Source organism: Salmo salar, chromosome ssa25 (genome assembly GCF_905237065.1).
Source record: "Salmo salar chromosome ssa25, Ssal_v3.1, whole genome shotgun sequence".
Classification (NCBI taxonomy): Eukaryota; Metazoa; Chordata; class Actinopteri; order Salmoniformes; family Salmonidae; genus Salmo; species Salmo salar.
Window position 1 is genome coordinate 10,121,165 of NC_059466.1, and position 16,768 is coordinate 10,137,932.

The window sequence follows — 16,768 nt, forward strand, 5'->3', positions numbered from 1 at the left end:
ACTTGGACTCATCAGACCAAAGGACAGATTTCCACCGGTCTAATGTCCATTGCTCGTTTTTCTTGGTCCAAGCAAGTCTCTTCTTCTTATTGGTGTCCTTTAGTAGTGGTTTCTTTGCAGCAATTCAACCATGAAGGCCTGATTCATGCAGGCTCTGCTGAACAGTAGATGTTGAGATGTGTGTGTTACTTGAACTTGGTGAAGCATTTATTTGGGCTGCAATCTGAGGTGCAGTTAACTCTAATGAACTTATCCTCTGCAGCAGAGGTAACTCTGGGTCTTCCTTTCCTGTGGTGCTCCTCATGAGAGCCAGTTTCATCATAGCGCTTGATGGTTTTTGCGACTGCACTCGAAGAAACTTTCAAAGTTCTTGAAATGTTCCGAATTCACTGACCTTCATGTCTTAAAGAAATGAGGGACTGTTGTTTCTCGTGGCTTATTTGAGCTGTTCTTGCCATAATATTGACTTGGTCTTTTACCAAATAGGGATATCTAATGTATACCACGTTCGTATCTGGTTGTTGCCATCTTATTTCCCTGTTGTTTCCTGTTAATTTCCGGTCGTTACCCTGTTGTTTCCACAGCTACATACTAACTATTAACAGGTTGTTACCACATTCTTACCTGGTCATTGCCGTCTTATTTCCCTGTTGTTTCCTGTTACTTTCCGGATATTACCCTCTTGTTTCAGCACTTTTATCCACAATTTAAAGTATGTGGGCATGCGCCATGAAATCATATTGACTGAGCTTGTGCATAATAAAATGATTAGGCTCATAAAAGAATGAGAAAATGATAAGGATATACTCTTAGACGTGGTGTATTGGCCATATCACAACCCCCCGAGGTGCCTTATTGCTATTATAAACTTGTTACCAATGTAATTAGAGCAGTAAAAATGAGTGTCTAGTCAAACCTGTGTTATGCGGTCTGATATACAACAGCTGTCAGCCAATCAGCATTCAGGGCTTGAACCACCCAGTTTATAACAAACATTAGGAACACCTTCCTAATATTGAGTTGCAACCCCCAGGTTCCCCTGGTCAGTCTATGTAATGGAAAGAGAAGGTGTTCTTAATGTTTTGTTCACTCAGTGTACATCTCCTTCAATATTACATCTCCGTCAATATAACTAGCCGACAGATGAACAAATTATATGTTGGAAAAAATGTAAGTGAAAAAATAGACTCAGATGAAACCATCCGATACAGCTCCTTTAAATGTTGATATTTGGTTGTTGTCAACCAAACACAATTCACTATTACTTTTGTACATAATACAGTAAATAGCTTAAAGTTAAGCGGCAATCAGCAGTTGCTACATACATTTTTGGACTTATAAATTCATGATAAAGTTGAAGTCGGAAGTTTACATACACATTAGCCAAATACAATTCCTGACATTTAATCCAAGTAAAAATTCCCTGTCTTAGGTCAGTTAGGATCACCACTTTATTTTAAGAGTGTGAAATGTCCGAATAATAGTAGAGAGAATTATTTACGTCAACATTTATTTCTTTCATCACATTCCCAGTGGGTCAGAAGTTTACATACTATAAGTATTTGGTAGCATTGACTTTTCATTTGGGTCAAATGTTTCGGGTAGCCTTCCACAAGCTTCCCACAATAAGTTGGGTGCATTTTGGCCCATTCCTCCTGACAGAGCTGGTGTAACTGAGTCAGGTTTGTAGGCCTCCTTGCTCGCACACACTTTTTCAGTTCTGCCCACAGATTTCTATAGGATTGAGGTCATGGCTTTGGGAAGGCCACTCCAATACCTTGACTTTGTTGTCCTTAAGCCATTTTGCCACCGCTTTGGAAGTATGGTTAGAGTATTGTCCATTTGGAAGACCCATTTGCGACCAAGCTTTAACTTCCTGATTGATGTCTGATGTCTTGAGATGTTGCTTCAATGTATCCACATAATTTTCTTTCCTCATTTCCTCCCTCATGATGCCATATATTTTGTGAAGTACACCAGTCCCTCCTGCGGCAAAGCACCCCCACAACATGATGCTGCCACCCCCGCGCCTCACGGTTGGGATGGTGTTCTTCTTGCAAGCCTCCCCCTGTTTCCTCCAAACATAACAATGGTCATTATGGCCAAACAGTTCTATTTTTGTTTCATCAGACCAGAGGATATTTCTCCAAAAAGTACGATCTTTGTCCCCATGTGCAGTTGCAAACCGTAGTCTGGCTTTTTTATGGCGGTTTTGGAGCAATGGCTTCTTTCTTGTTGAGCGGCCTTTCAGGTTATGTCGATATAGGACTCGTTTTACGGTGGATATAGATACTTTTCCACCTGTTTCCTCCAGCATCTTCACAAGGTCCTTTGCTGTTTTTCTGGGATTGATGTGCACTTTTCGCACCAAAGTACGTTCATCTCTAGGAGACAGAACGTGTCTCCTTCCTGAGCGGTATGACGGCTGCGTGGTCCCATGGTGTTTAAACTCGCGTACTATTGTTGAACCTTCAGGTGTTTGGAAATTGCTCCCAAGGATGAACCAGACTTGTGGAGGTCTACACTTTTTTTTTCTGGGATCTTGGCTGATTTCTTTTGATTTTCCCATGATGTCAAGCAAAGAGGCACTGAGTTTGAAGGTAGGCCTTGAAATACATCCACAGGTACACCTTCAATTGACTTAAATTATGTCAATTAGCCTATCAGAAGCTTCTAAAGCCATGACATCATTTTCTGGAATTTTCCAAGCTGTTGACAGGCACAGTCAACTTTGTGTATGTAAACTTCTGACCCACTGGAATTGTGATAGTGAAATAATCTGTCTGTAAACAATTGTTGGACAAATAACTTGTCATGCACAAAGTAGATGTCCTAACCAACTTGCCAAAACTATAGTTTATTATCAAGAAATTTGTGGAGCGGTTGAAAAACGAGTTTTAATGACTCCAACCTAAGTGTCACGTCCTGACCAGCAGAGGGAGTAATTGTATTAGATTTTGGTCAGGACGTGGCAGTAGGGTTGGGTTGTATGGTTTTTCTAGTATGTCTGTTTCTTTGTTAGTCTGTGTGGCTCCCGGTCAGAAACAGCTGGTTATCGTTGTTCCTGATTGGGAGTCATATATTAGGAGTGTGTTTTTCACCTGGGGTTTGTGGGTTGTTGTTTTTGCATTGCATTGGGTATAGCATGCAAAACTGTTCCTGGCGGTCGTTGTGGTCTTGTTTTTTTTTCCTTGGTGTTCACATTTAAATAAAATATGATGAGCAAGCAACCCGCTGCGTATTGGTCCACTTTTTCCGACAGAGATTTCTCTATCTTCAGACGAAGAGGAGCGTTACACTAAGTGTATGTGAACTTCCGACTTCAACTGTATGTACCCATTGATTCTTGAAGAATACAACTTTTAGCTTCGTTCAACTGTCGTACCCAATCAGAACCTCGAATATAAGCTTGTTTTACTCCAATGTTTGTAAACAAAGTAAATGTAAACAAACATTATACTGTATAGCCACAACATGCGTAAAACTATAATTTTAGTATCCATAGCTCTGTCTATGAATTTGAGACTGGTTACATTTCTCCAGCCCCATCCCTCAGCTTTTCACCGAAACAGTGCCAAGGGCATGCAGTGAATGGAATGGTATCAAACAAATGGAAACTAGGTGTTTGATGTGCTTGAGACCATTCCATTGATTCCGTTCCAGCCATTACTATGAGCCCCTCCTCCCCATTTAAAGTGCCACCAGCTACCACTGCTTTTAATGTAATATTAAAATGCAATCCAGGTGGTTAGGTTGTGCTATTATATGAAGCACAGTGATAACACATTAAGTTGTTGTATAAACACAAATGATCTGACATTGTTTTTCAATTGGAACTTGGTTGTGCTTTTCGAAGGCTGTCTTTTTGAGTGGGTGAATTTGAACAAAATGTCCACCTTGAAATGTCGTAGTGTGCCAAGTGGGCTGAATCTGTTAGAGTGGTTACAGATATTCTGACTATGCCACACAAGAATTGTGCAGCAATGAATAATGCCGTGCTGACACTCATTTAGGCTAACAGTAAACCTCTTTAGTTGGCAGTAGAGGTATCAATAAATTCAATTCTATTAAGTGAAACATCTAATCTAAATGTACTAATTTCACAGGATTGCTATCTGTTGGATCAAGGTGGTATACGGATCTTTATCTGGAAAGGAAAGAAGGCTTCCAAGACAGAACGGTCCGAGACTTTGGATAAAGCAGAAGTGAGCTGCACCTCTTGACCTCTTGCTGTCCCCTGGATGCTTTTTAGTTGAATACAGGGGGTACTAAAATATCACCCCTCCTCTTTTTTTTGTACAACCCAGATACCAGATACTTAAACAAGTTAACCCTAAAAATCACCTGTATACCTGAAACACATCTTCCGGTCCTCGATCACAGATACACGCAATCACACACAATCACTTACCAATTTAACTCTCTCTGACACCCATATCTCTTTACCAACCTAATTTAAGAGTAGTTTTTTTTTTTAAAGGAAGGGGAGTGATATTTTAGGACCCCTCTGTATTCAACTAAAAAGCGTCTTGTAATTCTAGGCATACAAGAAGGCGAAGGGCTACCCTATCTCCACCTACGTCGAGACGGTGAACGATGGCGCCGAGTCTGCCATGTTCAAGCAGCTGTTCCAGAGGTGGAGCGTGAAGGGTCAGACTGTGGGGATGGGGACCACAAACAGTCCAGGCAAAATTGGTGAGCAAGTCACACAAAAAAACACTGAATGAGTCAACATTGGTATCTCTAAATGTTTTTTTTTTTTTACAATGCAGCCAAGGTTGAGCAGATCAAGTTTGATGCTACTTCCATGCATGCAAGGCCTGACGTGGCTGCCCAGCAGAAAATGGTCGATGACGGAACAGGCGAAGCAGAGGTTGGTAACAACCTGTAAAAACTAGCTTTGACAAAATAATTATTCTGTATATCCAATGGATATCAACACTTCCCATTTTCCTCCAATCAGGTGTGGAGGTTAGAGGACAGTGAACTGGTACCTGTGGGCAGGAAGTGGTTGGGCCACTTCTATGGAGGCGACTGCTATCTCATCCTCTACAAATATGAAGTCAGCAACAGGAGTCACTACATACTATACATATGGCAGGTCAGAACACCCTACTATCCAACATTCCCTCTTTGGCATTATCGGCATAGCTCTCTGTCTGCCTGGCAATCAAGCTTTGATAATACCAGAAATGTTTTATATGAGCAGAGCTTAATTCCATGACTTAGTCTCTGGCTTGCTTGCTTTCCATGCAACCTTATGCAGAAAGGCACAGTAACTATGGTGTGTTTGATGTGTACAATGTAGGGTCGCCATGCGAGCACCGGAGAGCTGGCTGCCTCTGCTTTCCAAGCCGTGAACATCGACCAGCAGTACAACGGTGAGCCAGTTCAGGTCCGAGTGCCCATGGGGAAAGAACCACTCCACCTCATGGCCATATTCAAGGGCAAGATGGTGGTCTATGAGGTAGGCTCTTCATGGTATTCCTTTGTCTCATCTTACAAGAGGTGACTGAAATATGAGACCACATAGATCTTATTCAATCACGAGACAAATTAAAAAAGTCCTAATTATGTTTGACATCCTCTGGTTCCATCTTGGTGATTGGAATCTCACCATGAATGTTATCCTATCTCATCAAGATTGTAATCACGGTTTGCAGGAGGGGAGCTCCAGGGCCAACTCTACACATGCCCAGCCGGCAGTTCGTCTCTTCCACATCCACGGCACCAACGAGTTCAACACCCGTGCCATCGAAGTGCCAGCACGCTCCTCATCCCTCAACTCCAACGACGTCTTTGTGCTCAGCACTGACACTTTCTGCTATCTGTGGTACGGAAAGGTAAGCACCATTTCAGAGAAACGCCATAAACTTGTAATCCAGGTTTGACAATGTAACAGTTCTCCAGTTAAGCACTGATGAGGAGAGTACAAGGGCTGTACCTAGTTATGCGACAGGTATGACTCTTATCCCTTGCAGGGCTGTAGTGGTGATGAGCGAGAGATGGGAAAATCCCTGGCAGACATTATCTCCAGGAGGGAAAAACATGTAATCGCAGAGGGCCAGGAGCCAGCTAACTTCTGGGTCAATCTGGGAGGCAAGACCCAGTATGCCAACAGCAAGAGGTACCACACTTGATCCCTTGGTTTTATAGTTCCCTAAGGGCCCTATTCAACTGAACTCAGTTAGCGAGTTTAAATGTAATTTATTCAAAAACCCATTGTACTAGACAGCAAAACACTGTCTAGTACAATGTAACTGAAAATGACATCCCCTTCTGATGCCTTCTGCCTGGATCGTCTGTGGTCTCTACCAAGGCTTCAGGAAGAGCACAACAACATCACCCCACGTCTCTTCGAGTGCTCCAATCAGACAGGCCGCTTCCTGGCCACGGAGGTCACCAACTTTAACCAGGACGACCTGGACGAAGATGACATCATGCTGCTGGACATCTGGGATATGGTGAATATCTGACTTTTTAACCCTGGAATCCAAACTGATGTGCTGTGTTTCCCCGTTGTTTCAGTTTGGTCTTCAGGCATGATACTACTGTACTGTCTTTTGGTCGTCTCTATCAATTAGTGCTGAGCGATTAGTGCTTTTTGGGGTTGGTTTGGTTTCAGTTAGATTATCAAGAAATAACCACGGTTTTCCATTTCGGTTTTCGATTACTTGGGTTGAATGCTGAAACACAGAACAAAACAATGAATAAGTTCCATAATGGTAGTGACTTCTCATTACTGCTTATTCCTTTATTAACCATAATTTATTCACATGACTTCATAAAATATTTCAGTTGAGGTGTATATTACATATGTTTTATTTGATGACTTTATTATTTCACTCCAAGTCATCATCTCATCTCTATAGAGCTGCTGCCTATGCTGTCTGACAAAATCACTATTTTGTAGATCTTCAAAGTAAATAAGGCATACTTTTATGACTGCTGAATACCAACTATAAATCACTTTGATAATGTATTTTCAGGTAGAGATGCCTCGCGAAGCAACAGCTGCTCGCTATGTGCCCTCACGATTGTGCATTCTTGTCCCTTCCGTATCAGGCTAAAAGAAACACAGACCGGAAAAGATTATGGTCATTGTAGTTATTTATCACGCTTTGTGCACTAAACTAGGTAGATTATTGGACTGTTGGAAACTTCAACACCCTACTACATCGCACAGTTGAGGCTAGATCTGATTTATCTCTAGAGAAACTGCAATGTGCGCATTGAGCTCACAAAAAAATGGAATTCAAATAATTGAACCGCTGTCAGTCAATTAGTTGTTTTAAAAAACAAAAATAAAAGACATTTCGGTTAATCGCTCAGCACTACCATCAATCTACGATCTGGAGGTTTGGTTCTTTAAAAACACAAGAGGTCCTCTTCCTCCTCAGGTGTTCCTGTGGTTGGGCAAGGGAGCTAATCAAATAGAGAAGGAGAATGTGGTCCCCACGGCACATGAGTACCTGAGGACCCACCCAGGTGGTCGAAGTTTGGACACCCCCATCGTGCTGGTCAAACAGGGCTTTGAGCCTCCCACCTTCACAGGCTGGTTCCACGCCTGGGACCCACACATGTGGAGTGTATGTAGCATGCTTTGTAGTCAGGATAATTATGAGATGATAATAAATATTGTAAGAGGGTCAAATACGTATGACAAGCCTAACAATGCATTCTAACTGCATAATGATGCATTACACCGCTTGGCTTCAGGCAGTGTTACCAAAGTCTCTTTACTCATGGCACAAAAGATTGAATTAAACAAGCTGCTTTGCTTTCTATATCTACAGGGAGGGAAATCCTACCAGGAGTTGAAGGCTGAGCTTGGGGATGCCACTGACATCATCCAGATCACCGTGGTGAGTCTCTAATCCACCAATAAAGTTCCCAAAGGTCTAGCTACCATTTGACCAGGTGTTCTAACCTAGCCCAGTCATTTACAAACAATTATTGCATCATCATAGAAACCACAGTCAGATATTATTTTCTGCTCTGGTTAAATGAATGGTCTGTTGTCTGTTTATGGCTACAGGACAGAACCACATTCAACTCCACTCAAAAGAACTCCAAGAACATTGGAGAACCACTGCTGTCCCCCACCGTTGGGGCCACCTTCCCTGCAGACAAGCTGTTGAACCGCCAGACAGAGGACCTGCCCGATGGGGTTGACCCCACCAAGAAGGAGGTAAAATAACAATGGATCTCCATGATTGGTCTCTCGCCAGTCTGTACTTCAGTGTAGCTGTCAGCTAAATTCCTGATTATTGTAGTCAGTCACTCATCTATTTTAACATGTACTATACCATACCTCGATCTTTTCCAGGAGTATCTGTCCAATGATGACTTTGCTCTGATCCTGGGTGTGTCCCGGGTAGAGTTCTACTCCATGCCCACCTGGAAGCAGCAGAATCTGAAGAAAGAGAAGGGTCTGTTCTAGGAGAAGAATATCTACACCTCAGGTCTCATTTTGACAGCGTAAAATGGCAGCGTGCTGTTGTCAAATCACACTGTATCTCCTCAAATACTCTCCTGGGAATCTATTTCATAGGGAGTTTGGAATGCAAGAACTATATATATCTTAATTCTATATCTTGGATTTGCACCGTTATTCGTGCATCCTTAAACTCCAGAAATATTGCCCCTGCGTAGACTTTGCATCATTCCAAATTAGATCCACTAAAACAAAAGTATAGGGAGAATTTCAGACATGGTTAACACTAGCACTGTTTTTTTGAGGTGTCAAAATTAGGCCCCTTGTGTTTTGTCATCTAGCCTTGCAATTCACACATTCTCAGATTGACTAACAGTAGGTTAGTTATCAAATTATTGCGCCTTAGGATTTTTTTTTTTTTTTTTGTGAAATGTTGCTGTTGTAATTTAAATAATCAAGTTAGGAAGAGGAAAAGTGTAGGTGATAGGAATAATTATATACGATTTGTTATCTGAGATTTATCATAGGCACAGTAAGCAGCACCTTTCCCCTGAATTGCTACTTGTGTCACTGAATTCTACCTGGATATGTAATGTAGGTGTCAAGCATTTAAGATTAAGCAGGAGATGATATTGGTTCTATACTTTATTTTCACAATGAGCCTTAACATTGAAAATGTATCTTTGTACTGCCAATATTCAGAGGACCGCAAGGGCTTAGTTATATGTTGTAATGCAGAAATATAAAGATGAGTTACTTCATATGCTTTATAATATACATGTTTAGATCTAATGTATCAATGAAATTCAAGATTGTCAAATGGGGATAGCTACTGCGGTATTTCGTTTTTGCTATGTTGGATAAACACAGATTAATATGTCTTTATATGAAGACCCTTCAGATGCCATGCTGAATGGCAGTCAATAAAGATAATATTCCCCCCTTTGTTTAACTTGTTATGGATAGGGGGCAGTATTTTCACGGCAGGATAAAAAACGTAACCGATTTAATCTGATTATTACTCCTGCCCAGAAACTAGAATATGCATATAATTATTAGCTTTGGATAGAGAACACTCCAAAGTTTCTAAAACTGTTTGAATGGTGTCTGTGAGTATAACAGAACTAATTTGGCAGACCAAAACCTGAGAAGATTCCAAACAGGAAGCGCCCTTTCTGACTATTTCTTGGCCTTTTTGATCATCTCTATCCAAAACAGGGGATCTCTGCTGTAACGTGACATTTTCTAACGCTCCCATAGGCTCTCAGAAGGCGCCAGAACGTTGAATGATGACTTTTGCAGGCCATGGCTGAAAAACAGTAGCGAATTTGGATAGTGGTCGATCTGAGAACAATGAGACTGGGGGCGCGTGCACGAGACGACTCCATGTTTTTATTTTTTCGTCTTTGAATGAAAACAGGGTTTCCCGGTCGGAATATTATTGCTTTTTTACGAGAAAAATCGCATAAAAATTGATTTTAAACAGCATTTGACATGCTTCGAAGTACGGTAATGGAATATTTTGACATTTTTTGTCACGAAACGCGTCGGGCGCGTCACCCTTCTTTACCCTTCGGATAGTGTCTTGAACACACGAACAAAACGCCGCTATTTGGATATAACTATGGATTATTTGGAACCAAACCAACATTTGTTATTGAAGTAGAAGTCCTGGGAGTGCATTCTGACGAAGAACAGCAAAGGTAATCCAATTTTTCTTATAGTAAATCTGAGTTTGGTGAGTACCAAACTTGGTGGGTGTCAAAATAGCTAGCCATGATGGCCGGGCTATCTACTCAGAATATTGCAAAATGTGCTTTCACCGAAAAGCTATTTTAAAATCGGACATAGCGATTGCATAAAGGAGTTCTGTATCTATAATTCTTAAAATAATTTATGTTTTTTGTGAACGTTTATCGTGAGTAATTTAGTAAATTCACCGGAAGTGTTCGGTGGGAATGCTAGTTCTGAACGTCACATGCTAATGTAAAAAGCTGGTTTTTGCTATAAATATGAACTTGATTGAACAAAACATGCATGTATTGTATAACATAATGTCCTAGGAGTGTCATCTGATGAAGATCATCAAAGGTTAGTGCTGCATTTAGCTGTGGTTTTGTTTTTTGTGACATTATATGCTAGCTTGAAAAATGGGTGTCTGATTATTTCTGGCTGGGTACTCTGCTGACATAATCTAATGTTTTGCTTTCGCTGTAAAGCCTTTTTGAAATCGGACAGTGTGGTTAGATAAAGGAGAGTCTTGTCTTTAAAATGGTGTAAAATAGTAATATGTTTGAAAAATTGAAGTTTTGGGATTTTTGAGGAATTTGTCATTCGCGCCACGCCTATCATTGGATATTGGAGCAGATGTTCCGCTAGCGGAACGTCTAGATGTAAGAGGTTTTTAAGTTCAATACCTTCAGCAAATCATAATAACTAAAATTGGATGTGAAAAGAAATAGCAAAGTGTGGTAAAATACAGTTATTAATCAGTTCCCATGCTTTAAAAAAACGGTTCTGTTCCGTAACAGTATAAATCACTTTCGTTTCCAGTTCAGATTCTGTTCGTCTAATAATTTCTCTGTTCTGTTCCCTGAACCGGTTCCAACTCCTGCCTTTACTTGTATAAAAGCTGTGGATAGAAACGTGGTTAATTGACATACACTCTGAATGGCCTGAATGATAAATCCCATATCAGTCTTTCACAGTCAGGCCAACCCCTGTACTGTGCAAGTAGGCTATAGGTAGGCCTACTATTGAAACTGTAAAATTTTGTGAGGGTCTTAGGAGCCCTAGACGAATTTCTTAAGCCTCCTGAGGTTGAAGAGGTGCTGTTGTGCCTTCTTCACCACACTGTCTGAGTGGGTGGACCATTTCAGATTGTCAGTGATGTGTACGCCAAGGAACTTGAAGCTTTCCACCTTCTCCACTGCAGTCCCGTCAATGTGAATGGGGTGTGCTCCCTCTGCTGTTTCCTGAAGTCCACGATCAGCTTCTTCATTTTGTTGACATTGAGGAAGAGGTGAGGGCCCTGTCTCGTCATTGTTGGTAATCGTCTGCAAACTTCATGATTGAGGCGTGAGTGGCCATGCAGTCATGGGTGAACAGGGAGTACAGGAGGGGGCTGAGCACTCACCCTTGTGTTGAGGATCAGCGAAGTGGAGGTGTTGGTTCCTACCTTCACCACCTGGGGGGGCCCGTCAGGAAGTCCAGGACCCAGTTGCACAGGGCGGGATTCAGACCCAGGGCCCCGAACTTAATGATGAGCTTGGAGGGTGCTATGGTGTTGAAGGCTGAACTATAGTCAATGAACAGCATTCTTACGTAGGTTTTCCTCTTGTCCAGAGGGGATAGGGCAGTGTATGTTACTGTCCCTGATTTCTCTCTGGTAGGGAGCTAAGTGCTCGTCTACTTTATTGTCCAGAGATTGAACATCAACGAGTAACATACTCGGAAGTGGTGGATGGTGTGCACGCCTCCTCAGTCGGACTTGAAGTCCACTCCAAATACCTTTTCTCCGCCAAAGGCGTCTTGGAGCAGCCTCTGGGATAAGTTCAATTGCCTGCTTTTTTTGTGTTATTACATACAGCCGGAAATAACTTTTGGATATCAGAGCGACCGTAACTCACCAGCATTACTACCAGGAATACGACTTTCCCGAATTGGATCCAAATCGTAATGCTGGTGAGTTACCGCCGCTCTGATATACAAAAGTTATTTCCGGCTGTATGTAATAACACAAAATAATGTTCTGGGCTAATAATGTAGGAAATAACACACAAAAAAACGAAGTACTGCAATGTTGCTTAGGAGCTAGAAGCAGAGCTACCATGTCTGTTGGCGCCATCTTCCTGTTAACCTGTTGGGTCTAGGGGGCAGCATTTGCACGTCTGGATAAAAAAAATGTACCCGATTTAATCTGGTTACTAATCCTACCCAGTAACTAGAATATGCATATACTTATTATATATGGATAGAAAACACTCTAAAGTTTCCAAAACTGTTTGAATGGTGTCTGTGAGTATAACAGAACTCATTTGGCAGGCAAAACCCTGAGACATTTTCTGACAGGAAGTGGATACCTGATGTGTTGTATTGACTTTAAACCTATCCCATTGAAAAACACAGGGGTTTAGGAATATTTTGGCACTTCCTATTGCTTCCACTAGATGTCACCAGCCTTTACAAAGTGTTTTGAGTCTTCTGGAGGGAGATCTGACCGAACAAGAGCCATGGAACGGTGATGTCCCATTAGACACCTGGCGCGCTAGTTCATGTTGGGTACCCTCGTTCCAATACGTTATAAAAGAGTATGCATTCGTCCACCTTGAATATTATTCATGTTCTGGTTAAAAAGGCCCTAATGATTTATGCTATACAACGTTTGACATGTTTGAACGAACGGAAATATATTTTTTCCCCTCGTTCATGACGAGAAGTCCGGCTGGCTTACATCATGTGCTAACGAGACGGAGATTTTGGACATAAATGATGAGCTTTTTTGAACAAAACTACATTCGTTATGGACCTGTGATACCTGGAAGTGACATCTGATGAAGAGAATCAAAGGTAATGGATTATTTACATAGTATTTTCGATTTTAGATCTCCCCAACATGACGTCTAGTCTGTATCGCAACGCGTATTTTTCTGGGCGCAGTGCTCAGATTATTGCAAAGTGTGATTTCCCAGTAAGGTTATTTTTAAATCTGGCAAGTTGATTGCGTTCAAGAGATGTAAATCTATAATTCTTTAAATGACAATATAATATTTTACCAATGTTTTCTAATTTTAATTATTTAATTTCTGACGCTGACTTGACTGCCGGTTATTGGAGGGAAACGATTTCCTCAACATCAATGCCATAGTAAAACGCTGTTTTTGTATATAAATATGAACTTGATAGAACTAAAAATGCATGCATTGTCTAACATAATGTCCTAGGAGTGTCATCTGATGGAGATTGTAAAAGGTTAGTGCATCATTTTAGCTGGTTTTATGGTTTTGGTGACCCTGTCTTTGACTTGACAAAACATTACACACAACTCTTGTAAATGTACTGTCCTAACATACTCTAAATTTATGCTTTCGCCGTAAAACCTTTTTGAAATCGTAAAACGTGGTTAGATTAAGGAGATGTTTATCTTTCAAATGGTGTAACATAGTTGTATTTTTGAAAAATTTGAATTTTGACATTTATTTGGATTCAAATTTGCCGCTCTTGAAATGCACCTGCTGTTGATGGAGTGCACCACGGGTGGCACGCTAGCGTCCCACCTAGCCCCAAGAGGTTAAGTCTTCCCGTAGGGATGAATGGTGTCACGTGATCGATGGAATTATCCATTTATATAATCTATGGTGCGAAACCGTTGGAGGATATCTATAGACCCCACCTTAACGACAGGGTGAAAGGTTAAACAGGAATGTCAGATATCTCAGTGATGAGATATGATGGCCACACCTCTCTCCCACACACCCAATGATAGACACTAACCTGTACACCTGAGTGATAGACAGACGTGACACACACCTCACACACACCTGACCCACCATCTTCTCGTCCAGGCTCTCCATATGTCAGCCCTCCCGGCATGTGATCCAGCCGCAGAGGACGGTGGGATGGCGGGCCACTGTGTTGAAGCCACATATCTTATACCATATGTCTCTCCAGGCCCCACCCTCTGACTGAGAGTGCTGGTATACCTCTTCATCCTCCCCTGCGTCCCACACCAATTGGATCCTGACCCATTCGTGGGACCAGAACCTGTCCTCGAATCGCAGGTAGATCTTGTCCAATATGCATCGGCCTTGGACTTTGGGAAGGCTTGCTTGAACATGGCTGCCACATTCTCTTTCTGAAAGCCTAAAGGGATGGTCACGATGACGTGGTCTGCAGTAAAGCACTGGCCCCCCTGGCACAGCACTCTGGCTGGATGGGTGTGGCTCTCCTTCTCCAGAGCCCAGTGGATACTGTGTGCTGGTCTGTCACACAGCATGGCTCCAGGGTTAAGGCTGTCCAGGAGAGTGTCTGCCAGGACCCAGAGAGTTGAAAAAGTCCCCTTTCCAAGGCCATGTAGTGACCCAGCTGCAAGGCATACACCTCATACAGGGAGGACCTGGCCTCATCCGTGCATTTGCTCCTCTTGCACCACTCAAACACCCCTGGGCAGTCCTCTAAGGCCGGAGGGGGGGCAACTGGGTGACCTCCTTGTCCAAGTAGCCCCTCAAGCTCTGGGTGGTATGCCTCATCTCCGAATCAAAAGCGCTGGAGGTGAGAACCTACTGAAGAGGGCACATACCTGCTCCACCTCACCCAACAGCAGCTGCCTCCCGCTCTCCTCGAAGAACAAGTACCTAGGGGTGACGTAGACCTGCAGCCACATGATGCTAGCTGAGCCCCGCTACCTGGGTTAGCAGGAAGAGAGCAGTGGTGGCTGGTTGGAGGCGTTAGAGGACGATATGCTCATTGTAATTGCTGGAATAGAATAAATGGAACGGTATCAAACATCAAACAAATGGAACCCACATGACTCCGTTCCATTGATTCCATTCCAGGCATTACAATGAGCCTGTCCTCCTATAGCTCCTCCCATCAGCCTCCCCTGGAAGAGTGGATTGCCCTCCTGGATTGCCCGCCCTCCTAAAATTACATTTCATCTTTTCACAGATAGTTTCATATTTAAACATTTAAATTGCACAACAATTCCATGTGAATCTGATAACTAGAATGTGTCGACTTTCCAAGATACAGTTTATGTCATCCTGTCATTAGTAGTAACGTCTCAGAAAACAACTGATCTGAGATCATATTCATTAAGTACCAATGCATATTTTCAACTGGTTGGATTACCGAAATATGGTTCCGTTTTCCATCTTTTGATGTTACCAGACTCTATGTTACAAAGGCTTTACAAGAGTCAACTCTATAAAGTAGAGAGAGAGAAAAGGGGAAAGGTATTTATGGGGGTCATAAACCTCCCCCAACAGGCCAACGTCATGACAATGGCTATCTGAGGAAAATGACAGAAATATATGATTCCCTGAATAGTACGATCACAGCCATTATCAGATATTGTTTCTAGACAAATCAAAGATAAATATAATACTGGTTAAAGGGTGTTTCAATAACTTTTAATTTCTGAAAGCTTGCTGGGCTGAAAGCTTGCAAGTGCCCGAAGTTGCAGAATCACCCATTTACTGTACATATGAAATGTCTTCTCGCATCCTTTGAATTGGTGCTGGCTGCATTCATATGCCACGCATTGTGGCATTGTTGACAAGTTGACTGTTTTAATGTGGGGATATTGTTTTTCCCTTATTCACTTCCATTAATCAAAGCCCTGAAAGGAGGAGTATGACAATGGCAGCCCGCTTCAAAGGCCCTTATTGGCCAAGACATAGCGTCAGCAATCCAGGGTTTATATACATCATTGGGAGACAAATTGTAAAATATGACATCCATCTAGCGTGGAGGATGTGTTATAATACCAATAAAACTTAGCGGTCAAACACGGAAATTGTCCCAAACATTTTTCCACCATAAAGTTTTCACATAGTGAATTTTACTATCACTTTAAATTAAGTATGTGTTTGGTGTAGGCTTACCTTGGTATGAAGTTTTGATAACTGTGTAATTCTCTCTCTCGGACAAGGTGAGTTTTATCAATATACTTGCCTCAATCTACTCAACAAAAAATAAATGCTAATTAGCAACAGAGAAGACCTCAGCAAGACTACATATTCCTGCAGGAAGCTCCTGAACATCATCTCTAGCAGATACTGTCAGCTACCGTTCACCAGCAGATCAAAGACCTGTGCCCAATCCATGATGAATCCATGTGCTGTATTGAAATGAATTGAATAAAGTGTTGAACTTCTTCCATCCCTTTTCTCTGTTTTAGCTAGCCACTGACTACACTTTAACTAGCTAGTTAACAGAGCAGTAGTTAGCAGAGCTAGTTAGCGAAGCAAAAACTATATTTTTTTATTACTTAGCATAGATTGTTTGTGCAGTATGTCGACTTTGGTGTCCATTCCAGACCTTATGGCATTTTTCAAGGATGAGCATAAGAGCATTAAAAGGGGAGAAGACCACTACAACTTACTGGTTTGGTCAGGGCCGGCATGAGGGATAAAGTTTATCCTGTGTCGGTGAGTGCTTCGGTGAGTGTAGCTATTAAGGTATGTTTGAGCATCTTAGCAATACAATGTGTTGTATACATCTGTCAACATTCTAGAAGGAAAATCCCCCAATCAAATCCCCAATCAAGCCCATTAACCAGATTACCCTGGATACCAGACTTAGATGAGTGATATCTCAGTTGTAGAATGT

At 41.9% G+C, this 16,768-nt stretch overlaps 1 protein-coding gene and 1 pseudogene across 5 annotated transcripts in view; one reads left to right on the forward strand and one right to left on the reverse strand.

Moving 5' to 3' along the window:
• The window catches only part of LOC106586127 (villin-1), a 33,070-nt gene extending 23,691 nt beyond the window's left edge, over nt 1-9,379 (forward strand). For all 5 annotated transcript variants that reach the window (XM_014173018.2, XM_014173021.2, XM_014173019.2 and 2 more), the window contains 12 exons: nt 4,107-4,205; nt 4,542-4,695; nt 4,773-4,873; nt 4,964-5,101; nt 5,309-5,467; nt 5,664-5,843; nt 5,982-6,127; nt 6,320-6,464; nt 7,401-7,589; nt 7,797-7,865; nt 8,039-8,191; nt 8,330-9,379. In XM_014173018.2, the coding sequence (XP_014028493.2) occupies nt 4,107-4,205; nt 4,542-4,695; nt 4,773-4,873; nt 4,964-5,101; nt 5,309-5,467; nt 5,664-5,843; nt 5,982-6,127; nt 6,320-6,464; nt 7,401-7,589; nt 7,797-7,865; nt 8,039-8,191; nt 8,330-8,443 (1,647 nt within the window). In that variant the 3' untranslated portion in view covers nt 8,444-9,379. The remainder of the gene's footprint in view (nt 1-4,106; nt 4,206-4,541; nt 4,696-4,772; nt 4,874-4,963; nt 5,102-5,308; nt 5,468-5,663; nt 5,844-5,981; nt 6,128-6,319; nt 6,465-7,400; nt 7,590-7,796; nt 7,866-8,038; nt 8,192-8,329) is intronic.
• Nucleotides 9,380-13,816: 4,437 nt separating this feature from the next.
• On the reverse strand, nt 13,817-14,819 carry LOC123730554 (peroxisomal N(1)-acetyl-spermine/spermidine oxidase-like; annotated as a pseudogene).
• Nucleotides 14,820-16,768: the final 1,949 nt, after the last annotated feature.